This window comes from Rhincodon typus, chromosome 26 (assembly GCF_021869965.1).
Source record: "Rhincodon typus isolate 14 chromosome 26, sRhiTyp1.1, whole genome shotgun sequence".
Lineage (NCBI taxonomy): Eukaryota > Metazoa > Chordata > Chondrichthyes > Orectolobiformes > Rhincodontidae > Rhincodon > Rhincodon typus.
The window spans coordinates 12,988,297-13,005,763 of NC_063357.1; the positions used below are offsets into that span (position 1 = coordinate 12,988,297).

The 17,467-nt window shown below is 39.8% G+C and overlaps 1 protein-coding gene across 2 annotated transcripts in view; it reads left to right on the plus strand.

The window, feature by feature from the left end:
• LOC109931365 (dynein light chain 2, cytoplasmic) overlaps positions 1–10,469 on the plus strand; it is a 32,263-nt gene extending 21,794 nt beyond the window's left edge. The window contains exons 1-3 of one of the 2 annotated variants that reach the window (XM_048612765.1): positions 6,696–6,825; positions 8,064–8,204; positions 9,184–10,469. In XM_048612765.1, coding sequence (XP_048468722.1) covers positions 8,073–8,204; positions 9,184–9,321 — 270 coding nt within the window. In that variant the 5' untranslated portion in view covers positions 6,696–6,825; positions 8,064–8,072 and the 3' untranslated portion in view covers positions 9,322–10,469. Of the gene's footprint in view, positions 1–6,695; positions 6,826–8,063; positions 8,205–9,183 lie in introns of those variants that run through there. The other variant, XM_048612766.1, reaches the window with a different exon arrangement.
• The last annotated feature ends 6,998 nt before the right edge of the window (positions 10,470–17,467 follow it).

Sequence of the window (17,467 nt, forward strand, 5' to 3'; positions counted from 1 at the left end):
GCAATTGAGAAACAGAGGAGTTTCGAATCACAGATACATAAATCATTAAAAGGTGTGATGTAAGTTAATATGACCATTTAAAAAATACCCGGAGTTTATTTCTAGAGGGACATATCTGGAATGCAGAAATGTTATGTGAAATTTATGTCTTGTGGCACAGTGATAGTGTTCCTGCCTCTGAGTCAATAGCTTCAGGTTCAAGCCTTAGTCCAGGAGGGTTGATCAGGGCAATGCTGTTGATTTTCTTTTTCTTCATTCTTTATGCGAGCATCGCTGGCAAGGCAGCATGTATTACCTGCCCCTAGTTGTCCTTGAATTGAATGGTTTGCTGATCCATTTCAGACAGCAATTAAGAGTCAGCCTCATTGCTGTGGTCTGGAGTCACATGAGGGCCAGACTAGATAAGTATGATAGATTGGGGAGGTGACTTTTTGAAACAACAGGAAGGAAATGGTGGTGGGGAAGCATTGTTTGTAAAGGATGGAATGAGTACAATAGGAAGAAATTATCTTGACTCAGAAGATATAGAATCCATAGGGTGCAGGTAAGAAATAAAAAAGGGAAAGCAGACACTGGCAGGAGTAGTATTTAGGCCCCCTAACAGTAGATATACAGTGGGATAGGAAATAAGTCAGGAGGTAATGAGGGCATGTAACAAGGCAGTATGTTAATCTTGGGTGACTTTAATGTTAATGGAGATTGGCAGAGGAAGCCATGAGGAAGAATTCATAGAGTGTATAGGGGTCAGTTTCCTAGAACAATCTGTTGTGGATCCAATTAGAGAGTCAGGCTATTTTGTGCAATGAGACAGGTTTAATGCATGATATCAGAGTGAAAAAACCAATGACCATCATATAGTAGGATTTAGCATTTGGCTTGAGAGGGAGAAACTTGGGTCAGAAATAACTGTGTTAAGCTTAAATAATGGTAAATACAAATGAAGGGATCTTGATCAATTGGGCCAATGGGGCATGGAGTGGCAGAAGGAGTTTAATTTAGATAAATACGAGGTGTTGGATTTTGGTATGACATATAAGCGCAGGACTTACACAGTTAATGGTAGCGCCCTGGGCAGTGTTTTACCCAGGGGTTCAGATACATAGCTCATTGAAAATTGTGTCTCAGGTGTACAGGGTGGTGAAGAAGGCATTTGGCATGCTTGCCTTCATTGTTCAAATCAGTGAGTATAGGAGTTGGAACATCATGTTGTAGTTGTACAGGACATTCGTGAGACCACTTTTGGAGTTCTGTGTACAGTTTTAGTTGCCTTTCTATTGGAAGGATATTACTAAATTGGAGAGGGTATGGAAAAGATTTTCAAGGATGTTATCTGGATTGGAGGGTTTTGAGTTATAAGGAGAGGCTGAATAAGCTGGGACATTTTTCACTAGAGTGTAGGAATTTGAGGGGTGACCTTACAAGGTTTATAAAATCATGAGGGGCATTGATAAGGTGAAAGACAAGAGTCTTTCCCCCAGGATTGGCCAGTTCAAAACTAGAGGGCATAATTTAAGGTGAGTGGAGAAAGATTTAAAAGGGACCAGAGCGGCAACCTTTTCACACACAGGGTGGTTCATATGTGGAATGAACTGCCAGAGGAAGTGGACAGGTACATGAATAGAAAAGGTTTTGAGAGATATGGGCCAAATGCAGGCAAAGGGGACTAGTCTAGTTTGGGAAACTTGGTCTGCATGGATGAATTGGACCAAGGGTCTGTTTCCATGCTGTATGACTCTATGAATGAGGGCAGAGCTGGCTGGAGCAAACTGGTAAGGGACATTAGCAGCAAAGACTGTTAAGGAACAATGGTAGGTGTTCAAGAAAATAGCCTGTGGGTCAAAGCAAAGACATATTCTGATGAGGAAGAAGGATAGTAGGAATGGGGTAAGCCAATCATGTTTAACCAAGGGGGTTAAAGATAGCATCAACTCGAAAGAAGAAAAACATACAATGCGGCAAAGATTAGTGGTAAGCCAGAGGATTGTGGAAGTTTTAAAAACTAACAGATGACCAAAATATAGTAAAGGACAGAAAATAATCATTCAGGTTAAACTTGTAAGTAATATCAAGATGACAGCAAAAGCTTATTACATAATGGAAGAGAGAAGCCAAGATGAGCACGGGCACCTTAGAGAATGAGGCTGGTGAAATAATAATGGAGAACCCAGGAAAAGACAGAGGAGTTGAATAAATATTTTGCATCAGTATTCACAGTAAAAGACATTAAAATTATTAAACAATCAAGGGGTAAAAGAAGGAGGGGAATTAAACAACTATGACTATAGAAAAAGTGCTGGTGAAAATTATAGGACTTCTGAGTCAAGATCATTTCTTCCTATTGTACTTATTCCATCCTTTACCAACAATGCTTCCCCACCACACTTTCCTTCTTGCCCTTTCAAAAAGTCACCTCCCCTGATCTATTATACATATCTAGTCTGGCCTTCAGGTGACTCCAGACCCACAGCAATGAGGCTGACTCTTAATTAAAGGACTAAAGACCATATGTCCCTTCAACCTGATAAGATGTACCCTAGAATATTAAACGAAGTAACTACAGAGATAATGTTTGGACTGGTAGGTAATCTTGTAATAATCCTTAAATTCTGGAACAATCCCAGCTGATTGCTGTTTTCCAATGTAACACGCTTATTCAAAAATGGAGGGGAAAAATTCAGGAAACTATAGACCAGTTAGCTTAACAGATATTGTTGGGAAATCATTAGTCTGTTATAATGGATGTAACAATAAAGCATTTAGAAATATATAATATGATCAAGCAGAGTCAGCATGGCTTCATGAAGGTGAAATCATGCCTGACAATTTTACTACAATTCTTTGAGGAGTTAACAAACAGGATGGATAAAGGAGAAGTAGTAGATGTAATATATTTGGATTTTTCAGAAAGCGTTTGATAAGGCATCACATTAAGTTTACTTAATAAGAGCCCATGGTGTTGGAGGTAGTATATTAGCATGCATAAAGCATTGGCTAACTAATAGAAGACAGAGAGTTGGAATAATAGAGATATTTTTAGGATGGCAACATGTAATTGGTGGAGTGTCACAGGAATCAGTTCTGGAGCCACAACTATTTACAGCATATATTAATAACTTGGATGAGGACAGTGAATGTGCTGCAGCCAAGTTTGCAATGACACAAAAATAAGTAGAAGGCAAGTGGTGAAGATGACAAAAAAGTACGCAGAGAGATATAGACAGGTTAAGCGAATGGGCAGAAACTTGATAGATGGAATATAAAGTGAGAAAATGTGAGGTTACGTACTTTGGCAGGAAGAATGGAGATAAACTACAGAAAGCTACAGAACAGAGGGATTTGGGAAGCCTTGTTCAAGACTCACAAAAAGCTAGCATTGAAATTCTGTGGGAATAGGGAAGTGCAACGAATGTCGGCCTTTATTTCAAAGGGAATGGAGGATAAACGTAGGGAGGTTTTGCTAAAACTATGTAAGGCACTAGTCAGACCACAGCTGGTGTATTGCATCCAGTTCTAGGTGCTGCACTTATGAAAAGATGTGAAGACATTAGAGATAGTGCAGAAGAGATTTAAGAGAAAGGTTCTAGAGTGAGGAATTTCAGATGTGAACATAGATTGGAGAGATAAAACTATTCTCCTTGAAGTAAAGAAGGCTGAGAGGAGATCTGATTGAAGTTTTCAAAATTATGAGAACTATGGATAGAGTAAATATGGAGAAAATCTTCCCACTTGTGAAAGAATTGAAAACAAGAGGGCACAGATTAAGAGAAGCAAAAGTGATGTGAGGAAACTATTTTTCACACAGCAGGTGGTTAAGGTTTGGATATGCATTGCCTGAGAACATGGTGGAGGCAAGTTCAACTGAGGCATTCAAGAGGGAATTGGATGATTAATTGAACAGAAACAATGTGCAGGGTACAGGAAGAACATGGGAGAATAGCAAAAGGAGTGATGCTGATTTGGAGAGCCAGGTAGACAGAATGGGCCAAAAGCCTCCTGCTGTGCTATAACAATCTGTCATTTTGGGAACTTGATTACCAAGGAAGATGCATCCATAATCTAGCCAAATAAATTGACAGTCAACTTGTAAATCCTTCCAACATACCATCTATAAGCAGTAGGATAGGGAGAGATTCCTGGTCAGCTACAGGATGGAATGAAATTAGTGTAACTCCAAATTACAACATGCATGTAAACATATTTGTTTTCACAACAACCTGGCCTCTTTGTGGGGCCAGTTGGTTCAGCTAACTGGATAGCCAGTGTGATCAGGTTGGTGTCATTGGGATTTGATCCCTGTTCTCATTTTGTTGGATTCATGACCTTCCCCCTTGTCCTATTCATAGTGACCTGCCTCAGGCAGAGAAGATGTAAAAGCTTTGGCTAGCCCACACCATGAACAGATCTGGTTTCCATTTTGTAAAAAGCATAACAAGGCATTAGGGAGATGAAAAAAAATTCTAGAACTAAACCAGAACTGAGAGTTTAGAGGGAAAAGACAGAGATTCTTTCTTTTAGGAAAGACATGAGGCCATGACCTGATGAAGATTTTGAACACCATGCAAGCATGTGTTGATGTCAATGTAGAGACTTGTGGGTGAGATCAGAATGAAGGAACATAAACACAATATATCCAGTAACAAATTCAATAGGGAATTTAGGAGAAAATTCTCGACTCAATAGTTAGAATCTGGCACTTAATGCCATAAGGAGTGGTTGAAGCAAATAGCACAGATGAATTTAAGTTTGGTAAATGTGTCAGGGAGAAAAGGGGGGTGATTTGTTGATCGGGAATAGATGATAAAGGATGAGAAGCATGAGGAAGGGCAGAGCATAAGTTATGTAAATAAAAAGTCTTTTTTCTGAAGAAGGGTCTCGACCCGAAAAGTCAGCTTTCCTGCTCCTCTGATGCTGCTTGGCCTGCTGTGTTCATCCAGCTCTGCACCTTGTTATCTTAAATAAAAAGTCTGTCAAGATTCATTCTCTATGTCTCCACAGAAGAGTTCTTCCCAATATCCTGATCAAGATTGGTTTGCTTGCCTTTATTGGTCAGTGCATTGAGTATAGGAGTTGGGAGGTCATGCTGCAACTGTACAGGCCATTGGTTAGGCCACTCTTGGAATACTGCATGCAATTCTGGTTTCCCTGCTATAGGAAGGATATTGTCAAACTTGAAAGGGTTCAGAAAAGATGTATAAGAATGTTGCCAGGGTTGGAGGGTTTGAGCTATAGGGAGAGGCTGAATAGGCTGGGGCTATTTTCCTTGGATGCCGAGGGGTGACCTTATAGAAGTTTATAAAATCATGAGGGATATGGATAGGGTGAATAGACAAGGAATTTTCCCTGGGGTGGGGGTGTCCAAAATGAGAGCGCATAGGTTTAAGGTGAGAGGGGAAAGATTTAAAAGGGACCTAAGGGGTAACTTTTTCATGCAAAGGATAGCGCAGGATTGGAATGAACTGTCAGAGGAAGTGTTGGAGGCTGGTACAATTAATGCTGGCAAATGAGACTAGATTTATTTAGGATATCTGGTCGGCATGGACAAGTTGGACCGAAGGGTCTGTTTCTATGCTGTACAACTCTATGACTAAGATTTAGGCCCCTGTACATAGCAAAGTGAGGGCACTCTAATAATAAAATACTTCATTATCGGCAAGGTGCTCTGGCACACCTTCAAAAATCCTGACCATCCCAGTGGAAACAGAAGTCTTTCTCGCGTCAATAAATAAATGCTTTTTTGAGTGAGGTAATTCTGGACGCTTGCAGTGTACAGGGAGCCAACTTATAGTCCTTGTTTAAGGCCGATGGCACAATTGGTTTAAAATAGTTTTGGGGGCGGGGGAGTTGTTGATTGTTCTGAGGAAGGGTCACTGGACCCAAAACGTTAATTCTGATTTCTCTGCGCAGACTTACTGAGCTTTTCCAGCAACTTCTGTTTTTTGTTCCTGATTTACAGCATCCGCAATTCTTTTGGTTGTTATATTATTTCCTCACTCGTTACAAATTGATTTCTGAAAAGATAATGAAAGTTCCTGTACTGGCCTGTTGAATTTCATCACCTCACTTTCAAGGATAGATTGCGAAAGGCGCCGCTCGTTGCATCACGTAGGACAGATATATAGAGGCATTAACAAAATGATCACACACAGAGAGAACCCCCTGCAGAGAGCACAGAAGCTCCGGGAGCGGCGCTAGTCAAATGCTGACCTCATCACCAAGAGCTGTCCATTTCCCTCAATCAACAGGAACAATGGACACAATCATTCGTATATAGAAAAAAGAATGTGATATTGGAGAAAGAAACCAAACAAAAGGGGCGAGGGAGGGAAGAGTGGTAGAAATCAACAAAAAAATACAGAAATTGCTGGAGAAACTCAGCAAGTCTGGTAGCATCTGTGCAGAACGCAACACAGCCTTCTTCAGAAAGGGGCAGAAATCATCTCTCCTTCCCCCCCAATAATCTTTCCTCCTACTCTTGTTGTTGCCGAGGTGCCATTCTCCCCTTGCTTATCTGTGTGTGTATCTTACAGCACTACAGCCCAATCAGTAATGAGCAGCAGGGTTCCCTCTGCTCACTGCATTATGGGATGAAATAAGATGTGGGCACACTAAGGCCAGAGGAAAATGCACAGACGGAGAGCACGGCCTGCTCGGAGCCAATGGACGTGGCAGGCGGCTCAGCCATTGCGGAGGGGCTGGGCGGTATTTCAAGCAAGCAGGGAGGGGAGAGGGGTGTCGCAAAAAACAGCGGATCGCATCAGGGAAAAAGAGAGGAGCTAGAGAGAGCTGCTTTGTTTGGACATAGATTGGCAGATTATTATCGGGAAGGTGAGATCATCTCCCGCAAGGCTATCTATATATGTGGTTATCTTGTGTGTTTTTTTTTTAAATGCAACAACATCATAATTTTGAGTTACCTCAAAATGACCTAAGCTTTTTTTTCCCCTAAAGTAGCTGCGATTTCAAGGTGTCATTGCTAGTGCACGTATCTGCTGCAGCTCTCATTCGGGACGGGAAAATATAACTGTGTGTGTGTGTGTGTGTGTGTGTGTTGGGAAACCCAAGTGGCTTTATGTAAGATGAGAATCGAAGTGATGTATGTTTTATTCTCACTCTTTCAGTCTGCGAACGTCTGGTGCCCTTCTTGAAGGGGGTGAATAGTATATAGTCAGACGGAGTTGCATTCCTTGGTACAAACTATGATGTGAAGTGGATGATTAGGCAGAACGTGATGGTGATATAGTTTCGGGGATGTAAGGGGCTGATTTGGAATCTCTGCAGAGATAAACGGGCCCCACCTTCAAACCCAATAGCTTAATCTCGAAATAATTTGTCTCTTTTAATTGAACCTTTTTCTGAACAGTGATGGATTTTTATCGGAGGTGGGGGTTAGTGGTGGGAAGAGAAGTGAGAGAACGGTGAGCCTGCTGGGGAGGAGTTGACGATTGTCTCGTAATTCTGAAATGCAGTATTTTTTTTCAAAAAGTCTCCTACCTAAAGTGTTGTTTTTTTTTGTTGTTGTTTTACTGTTTTTTTTTCGCGTGAATTCCCACCCCGGAATTAACCTGTATCCAGACAGAATTAACTGGTAAATCTAATTTCTTTATAGCTTGAAAGGCCAAGTTCTCTTTAGTGTTTTTTTTTTTAAAATATATACCTATGTAAAGGTACCGGAACTACAACGTTTCCTAGCATACCATTGTCATCTCTCTCTCTCTCTCTTTCTGCAAATGGTGGCTTTCTCGTCTCGACTTGCGTGCCTGATGGGGAGAGGGCGCTGTAAATCTCAAATGAATGAGCTGCATCCGTGCCGAGTCCTCGTACTTCTTCACAATTCCGCTTTTTCAAAGCGGGAAGTTTGGGATGTGCGTTCTAGTGTCTTTTTTTAAATCCGAACTTCATTGTTGGAAGTTCAACAATTCAATTTTTTTAATTGTATTTTCTTGAAACCCAACACTCCTCGCAGTTTTTTTTAATTTTTATAATCGTGTGCTTTCATAGTACAGTAGTGCAATGTTAAGTCGCAATGTTAAGTCACAATGTTCTTTTTTTCTTTCCCCTGTCAGGCAAGCACGATGTCCGACAGGAAGGCTGTGATCAAAAATGCTGACATGTCTGAAGATATGCAGCAAGATGCAGTAGACTGTGCAACACAAGCCATGGAAAAGTACAACATCGAAAAGGACATTGCTGCCTTTATCAAAAAGGTACCTAGCTGTTCAATCACCTCCCACCCCCCTCCCCCTTTGACAACTGCTTTTTATATGGGTATGGCTGCTTCGGGTGAAAGGTTGGTAGCTAAAACTGCGCAGGAGCCAGTTGACAATAACATGTAGTTATCTTGTGCTGTTTTAATGCAGCATCTGTATTGTTTTTTTTAATCCCCTCTGCTCTGACTGCTTTTATTCCAACTTCTAAATTATTAGAAATGGAATTCAAAATCCTAAAATTGGACTTCTCTCGTGCACTTCTGCAATAAAAGAACCTTGACTGGCTTATCAGGATTTTGAGATATTTAGTGAATATTGTGCAACTGTTGCAGTGTTTATCCTCCATGTCTAGTGTCAGATAATGGTCTCAAGGTCCAAGTGAGTGTCAATGTTACAATTACCAAGAATCAGTGCCTTCTATTCTTTGAGGAATGTGGCGCACACTTTAGGTAGCTTAAAATCATCTGAGAAGTATGTATTATGTTGGAGCAGAAAAGGTCTCTAACATGTTAAAGATCAACCATAGAGTCAGTGTCCAGAATGAACAGTAGAAAGGAAGACTTTTTGAAGTTGTAATGACCGTGTACATTTTCTACACTTTTTACATTCTTTGTAATCCATTCCTGCTAGGTTAGCTCCATCTAGACTAGAACCCTCTAGAAGAATTTAGTCAATTGAAATGTCATTCCCTGGATCTGGGGTAATGTAGCTAAACTGAATTTGCTTTTTACCCCAAAAAATTATGTTCCTTTACAGCCCCTCTCTCTCAACCTGAAACTCCAGCAATTGTATCTTTACCACTGTACTATTTCAATTGGCTGCATGCTTTTTTTTTTGTTAAAACAGCAGTTATTAAACATTGCGCTTGCATTCTCAATATAAGTTGATTCAGAATACATGTTGTGGGAAGATTTGTGTGTGGGTTTTTTTTTAAAAGTGAATGATTTTGAGCTTTGTTACTTGTCTGTCTTTGCAGGAATTTGACAAGAAGTACAATCCGACATGGCACTGCATTGTTGGCAGAAACTTCGGCAGTTATGTCACACATGAAACAAAACATTTCATCTACTTTTACCTAGGTCAGGTTGCGATTCTTCTATTCAAGTCTGGCTAAAAGGAGGAAAGGGGTTAAAATATGAACTAATGCACTGACGGCTGGAGCCACAGTCCCTTTAATGGCTAAACAGCTGCATGGACTTTATCTTGTGTATATGTAGCAGTAAACTTGCTTTAGTTGCCCAGAAAGGCTTTTTTTTTTTTTTTCTTTTGATTCAATTGAAATGGATAATGCTTAACAGTGGCCTTTAAAAGAATAAACTGGAATGGTTCTACTTGAAGATTGGATCACTGGACTTCTCTTCTGAAGCAAATTTTGTTTTTTTTAATTTTTTTTTATTTTATTTTTTTTTTTTTAAAAATTCAAACCCAATCCTATTTTTCTCCATTCTGTTTGGAAGAGAGGGCAGTTGTACTGCAGATATTGGGTGTAAAATACTTATTGGCTTTCTGTTTAAGCTATACTTCTTTAATAGCAAAATTTGCTATTGCATTGAATTCCATCAGCAACATTACCTTTTTTTTATTTTAAAAAGGAAAATTTGAATTTGAATCACCACTGTTCTGAGGCTAAGTAAGACTTTATTTAAAAATCCGCTACATAGAAACATGAAATTGCTGGCTTACCAGAATGACAAGGATGGCTTGATTGCACCTTAAGCAGGGCAAACCAGTGTGTTTTCCCCCTTGTTCTGTAATCTGCCAAGAGTGGAGATACTTTCAATACTTAGAATTCTGTGCAAGGTCATCATCAAACCAGCAACAGCTGAAGTTGCTCTGACTTGCTGTAAACGTACAGATGCTACCAGGCAGTTTGTACACCATATCACATGGTTTTCTGTTTGCATGTTTTTCCAAGGTGTGTGTAACATGGTGTCTTTTTTCAAAACCCATCCCTAGTCACAAATCAATTTAAACATTTATAAGCAATCCTCACTTTAATATAAGCAAACTATATAATTAATGGTGCTTATATTGATTTCTTGTCTTCCCAAATGTCAAACAAATCTAAACTGCTGAGGGTTTTGACCCTCTCCCTCCCTTTCTTTCTTTTCTGCACCCCCCCCCCCCCCATACTTGTGTATGTACATAGACTACATAGCTTGTGATTAAAGCATGAAAAAGCTACACTCCTGGTTCATAATCTGTCAATGAGCTAATTATTAATTGCCAATAAATGGAAAGGTGTCAGACCTCTGTCAATTATGGAAGTTGTCTTTGTTTCTTTCTTCATGAAGAGCTTGAATGTCAATCAACAGTGCATTATTGCTTTTTGCTCCTTGGCAAAACACCACCATACATGTCTTGAAATGACAACCAATATGTAACAGCTTACCACTTTGTATGAACAAGCTGACCGATGTTGCTGAATTCTATGCAATATAGTAACTCTTCATGCATCTATATTAAACTAACAACTGAGCACATGTGGACCATTTTGTGCTTGCAACTATGTTTAGCTAATACTTTGTATGCACAGACCACTTTTTTTTATTGTTCAATTCAGTTTGGATTTTTTTTTTTCCCTGATCATTTTGAGTTGTATCACTATCAATATACTTGAAGCAGTGGCTTTGGGATTGCACTCTCTAAAACTTAGTTAGTGCCCCCCTCTTTAAAAGAATATTCATTTTGTCCACATGAACAAAACAAAGAAAATAAGTTGAACTCCCATTTTGGGGTCTGTCCAATATGCTGAGTGGAGCACAACCTCCATAGACTTGGGTCGAAGAATCAAGGTAACAGTGAACACATCCTGTCAATTCAATTGTTTTGACTCACTCTTAAAATTGATCAAGTAATAGCAGTTTTTGCAAAAGGGGGGTGAAACAAAATTCCACATCCTGAGAATTAAAAAAGTTAAAATTTTGAAGGAGGGTGGGGAAGAAAAAGAGAGAAAAGAACACGTTAAAACAAACTAACCACGAAAGCATCTATTTAGGAAACTTATTAAAACTATACTATCATGTAGTAGTTAGGACTAATGTTGCTTTTTTTTTTTCTCTCTTTTGGGCTTCAGGAAAAGGTTTTTTCTTTTGTTTCTGGCAATGTAAGGTTAATGAGTTTATTGCATTTGAGAACTTATTAACTGATTTATTATAATAACAACTAAATCTTGATTGCACTAACAAACTAGCTTTGTCTATAGCTGTTCCTATGCTGCAAATACTCAATTAGCTGAGTGTTGTAGTGAGTTTGTTTAAACGTAGAAATGTCATTAAAATAAAACTGTGGTGGACCATATGGGCAAAAATACTCTTGTTTCCTGTCCTTTTGGTTGGAGGAAGCAATTTGGTCCTTTGAACCTGCAGGATCAATACTGACTTTACATTTCACCTTCAATTCTTAATTTCCATAATATCTAAAATGATCAAAAGCAGAAATTTGGCCTTTCAAAAGGCTGAGGTAGTTGGGACTTCTTGATTTGTTTTTTTTTTAAACTAGGAATGACCTACTGTACCAAAGGGGCAAAATCATTATCCTAGGGATAGCTACAGTATAGATCAGCCATGAACTATTTCATTGACAGTAAGCACAAAGAGCTGCATAACCTACTGTTATTCCTGTTGCTCTCCATTGAGGAAACCAAGGAACCAGAAACATATGCTAGATATGGATTTCAATGTTTAGTGGTACCACTGCTGCCCAAGTCATACAGATGTGCTGCTAAATGCAATAAATGCTCAGCATATGAATGTCATCTGCTTCACTTGATGTAGTGGGGAGAGTCCAGATTTTAGTTGAAAAGCTGGCCACCTAAGTGTAGTGGATCAGCACAAGAATTGTATGCCACCACAATTTTTAACACAGCCTAGTACAGCTGTGATTCGGTTTATAAGCAAGACAGGAAAGGAAGCGTCCTTTAGAATGGAAGGACGCGTCAGAGTCAGCACCGGATATACTGGGAATGGTCTTGCAATTTTTTTTTAAAAAGCCATTGGCCCATTTGTCTCCAGAAGTATAAACAGCGTTAGAATACTAAAGCTTGGCATATACCTTTTTGGTTCAATTAAATTGAGTTTAAAAATGCGATAGAGCAGAACTTGCATGAATATTCAAAGTCTCAACCAATGTGGGACTCAGTGGGACTGAAAGACAAAGATAAAATGATTGCAACTGTTTTAAACCAAAAGGACTGAGTGTATGTGGTCCCTTTCAGCCTCCTTCCAATGACTCAACATAAATACAAATGTGCACCAGTTACCATGTAATATTAAGAAGTGACTGCACCGTTGCTGACAATCCATACAGAACTAGCCATTGGTCCAGCTTACTCTCAGTATGGAAGATTGTCCACTATGTTTTTTTTTAAATTCAATCTAACCTACTAAATTATTGCCCTATCAGCCTCTTCCCAATCCTCAGTCAAGTAGGGAAAGGGGTCACCAATAATTTGGATGAGCAATGGTGAAATCAGTTCTATGAGTACAGCTTAGCTCTAAGCTGTCATCACAGTCTTGATCCAGATATGCACTGTGAGCTGAATGACAATACAGAGGTTAGAGTATTTGTCCTTGACTTCAAGGCAGGTTTCAACCAGATATGACACCAAGCAACCCTAGCAAACAGTTCAATGGAGCCAAACCCCCCTATGGCCACAAAAAGGACATGTCAAGTAGGAAAACGCTAGTGCAGCCCCAGGCCACAATGTGTCCAGATTCGATTCATCAATGACCATCACACAGTTCATAGGCTTTGGTACTCAATATATAAGATGCCATACCTTGTGGCTCAGGTGCATGATATATATCCTACAGCTTAGTGGAAGAGCTCTCTATGATTTGGCAGCATCCTGTTCCTGGCGACCAGCATTTATGATTCATCTTACTACTGTGCTCACAAAATAACAGGAGAAGTTTGCGAGGTCAGGAGTGGTATTGCGTGCCGATAAGTCCACAAGTGTTCAACTGCAACCACACCTCTTCCAAAAGTGAAGCAACCCACGTCAGCAGAACAGGGATAATGAGTTAATCAAAAAAAAATTGCCAGACGTTTCTCCATGACCTTCAATGATACAACTATCACAAGGTCTTCTTCTGTTATCCTTCTCAGAGATCACCAGAAGTTGGATGTTCGCAATGAATGATTCATCTCCTAACCTCTTAAATCCCTACCTACCATCTGTAAGGCTCAATGTCCACCTGGAGAATTGCTCCATCAGCTAAATTGAAGGGGTTTGATATAATTCAGTGCATTTAATAGCACCCTGGTCACCCTCATCTATATCCATCTTATCACTTTGTGTACTGTGGCTACAGTTCTTAAGTCTGGCAAGATTCACTGCAGCAATATTACAAAACTCCTTTGACAGCATGTCCCGTCCCTGCAGTCTCAACTACTGAGAATCATAGAATCCCCACAAGATGGAAGCAGGCCTCTGAAGATCATCCCACCCAGGCCCACCCCCTACCCTATCCTGTAACCCTGCATTCTCCAAGGCTAATCCATCTAGCCTGTACATCCCTGGACACTGTGGGCAATTTACATGGCCAATTCGCCTAACCTGCACATCTTTCAACTGTGGGAGGGAACCCAGAGGAAACCCACACAGACACGGGGAGAATATGCAAAGTCCGCACAGATAGTTGTCCGAGGATGGAATTGAACCAGCTGTGCTAACCACTGAGTCACCACGCCACCTAAGAAGGGCAGAAGCATCAATCTCATGGGAAAACCATAACTTCCAAATTCACCTTCATTTTACATGCTATCTGGAAATGGCCAAATATCTCACCCCTGCAATTTACTATGCAACACCACTGTAGGAGCATCATCACCATTAGTACTGCTGTCATTTAAAAAAAACCCCTCATGCAACAACAACTTCCATCCTGAGGACAACTGGGGATGGGAAATTAACATTACCTTGTCATTGTCATTCAGATGAGCTTGGAAAAATGCAGCAAGATCTTTAGGTTATTTCGGAACTGAGATGCTTTAGTGCATTACAATACTACAAAGTATAGGGATACGCTAAAGAGACCAGCTGGGGCAAAAATAAAATAGTTGTTGGAAACCAGAAATAAAAACAGAAAATGCTTTGTTTAGTAGGCCTCAAGAGCGAAATGGATTTAATGTTCCAGGTTAATGACCTTTGGTCAGAATCAGACCAGGTTATATTCTAGCTTCTAGGTTCAATCATTATTCTCTGTGGTTCCCAGCTGGGGAGGAGGCAGCAGTGCTAAAATTGACTTCTGCATCATTCACATGTATCAAATGACCCCTGTCAAAAGACATGGACAATGAATAAAGACCAGGTTTAGCTCATTTGAATTGACATGATTTACCATATAGTTTACTGATGTCCTGAAGAGAACATCTGTCATCCTTACCAGGTATGGCCTATATGTGATTTCAGACCCACAACTTTGTGGTTAACTTATAACTGCCCTCTAAGACATCCTAGAAAGCCTTACAATTTCATAGTACTGGTCTCGCCAGTGACACTCACATCTTGTGAATGATATTTTAAAAAAAACAATATAACAATACCCCAGCAAAATTAAAGGCATTCAGAACTGGAAGGGTGAAAGGCAAGAAAAGTGTGCTTTTCTATGCCCAACTTTTCCATCAATATTTTTTGTATTTTTAAGGTAGTGAGGCTCTAGTGCTGGGCTACAGTGTACTGGGAATAGATCAGTCTCTAGTAATGTACTTCATCCAAGTTGCTGATCTTCAGTGTGTGAGCACGATGATATGTTAATGGAAATCAGCAGGATGTTCAATAGTGAAAGTATCAAAACTAAAGCAGATTCTATTCTAATTCAAAGTTCACAATGATGTACTTCTAAGAATGAATTCTTGGATACAATAATGAGCAAAAACTGTGGCCAGTTTTTCCTTACTGTGTTTGATCAGCTATTGCAGCAGAGATCAGGGATCATTGTTAGTCTGCCTGATTCAGTTACTCAGGGGATTAACTAAGTGAGCCTGTTCGGCTCTTATTTGCTATAACATTACTAAATGCTTCTTTTTTTTACAAAAAATGACCTTAAAATTACTCAGGCCTCTTGGTGCCACACTCAGTCAAATGCGCTTGATGCAAAGGCTGTTCTCACCTCACCATTGGAATTCAACTGTGTTGACCCGTTTTGACCAAGGCTGTAACTGGTTTGGAGTTGAATGGCCTTAGTAGAACCAAAACAGTATTGGTGAACAAAATGCTACTGATAAAATATCAATTACACCTTCCATTGTTTTACTGTTAATTGAGAGTAGGCTCACGTGATGTTAATTAACTAGTTTAAACCTTGTGTGGACAGGAGATACCCCGCAAATTGACAGTCTTGTGATACAGCGTTAATGTCTCTACCTCTCGGCCAGAGTTCCAGGTTGAAGTCCTACCTGCCCTATAATGTGTCAAGATATTCATTAAAATAACTATACCTTGGAAGTTTTCATTTTCTTTCAGGTAGGTGTTGTAGAGCTGTAGTGGAACAGCTTGGCTAAGAGCATAGCTAATTCTGAAACATAAGTATTCAGGATGTTGTTGGGTCCCATAGCCTTTACTGCATTTGTATACTTTGCCATTTTCAATACCATTCGTAGTGAATGAAACTGGCTGGTGACAGGCCTCTGTGATTGTGGAGTTCTCAGGAGGAGACCGAGATGGATCACTTACTCAATGCTTCTGACTAAGAGTGGTTGCAAATGCTTCAGGCATGCCTTTTGCACTTCCATGATGCCCTCACCATGATTAAGCTTGGGGAAATTCATGGAGTCTCCTCCTCCTATGGTTGTTTAATTGTCCATCATCATTAATGACTAGAAATGGCAGGACAAAGCTTTGTTCTGATACCTTGTTTGTGGAATTGTTTAGCTATGTCAATACCACAGGGCTTCAGTTGCTTACCATGTTCATAGTCCTGTGTTGTAGCTGCATTGTATTAGTAGCTCACATTTAAGACCACCTGGTGCTGCTGTTGGCATGCTCTCCTATCGTCTTCATTGAAACAGGAATGGTCTCATGGCTTGTAAATGGTAATGGTAGAGGCAGGAATATGCCACACCATGGACGTTACTGATTCCGGTGAAATAAAATTCTGCTGCTGTTGAAGGCCCCCAGCAGCTTCTGAATGTGCAGTTTAAGTTGATGCTGATTATGTTCCCATGATAGCATCAGCTTGGTAATTCCAGGATGTTGACCCTATCCATGTTAGAATGATGAATGTATTTAATGAGAAATAGACTGACAAAGGGCAACGAAAGCTCAAATTTCTGGAGATTTAAAACAACAGAAAATGCTGAAAAGACACAGCTTAGCCAATACATTTGTAAAGTAAAAGACAGAGCTACCTTTTTGTGTAAATCTTTGCTAGATTTATGACTGTCAGGATGCTCGTTTAAAGACGTTATGAATTTTCAAAATGAAAAAGAGCTAAAATCTGTGAAAACTATGTATTTTCCAAAATTGAACAGCAAATGATTCAAGATAAGGTCCCCTTTTCTGGTATACCATCAACAGTTTTTATTGTCCCATACAAATCACTTGCCAAGCACTCAACACATTCCATCCCATTTGCTACAGAGTAACAGTTCTAACCCTGGCAACAAATTCCGAAACTATCTGGCTTCGTACAGTGTAACGGTAAGCAAGCACAACGCATAGCAACACCACTATCTCCTACTGGAGTCCTCCAAGTCATTGACAGTCGCAGTAAAGGTTACTTGCTATCACTGTGTATACAATATAGGGTATACTATAAATGTAACTACTGTTGTAACCAGAGAACAAGTGGAATTATATATATTTTAAAAAAGGCAGTACATTTATAGAACCGAAAGTCGAATGGGTTAAAAAAGAAAGGCCTTCTCGCTGAGAATAAAAGTAACAATGATAAATTACTAACCCTTGTGGCTAACTGCAGCTCCCGAATAGAAAAACAAATCCCTATTCACAATCAGAAACCCTTCACAGTCACACAAAAAAAACTTATATTAAATCTCCCTTTTGTTAAAGTAATCCAAATGACTCGAATATTGACTCAAATAATCTCACTAACTCTGCCAGGAAGAATACTTATTTTCAAAGAGGGTTCACAGACACAGCACTGAATCTCTCTCTTGATTCAGGCTAAAAGAACACAGACAAGAATGAGACCTTTACCAATCAGTTGTTGATGTACGGTGTGCCCTTTAACCCGGAGGAAGTCGTTGGTTGTGTACACTTGTTGCCATGGAGAAGGCTTCAGGTTGAAGGAAGT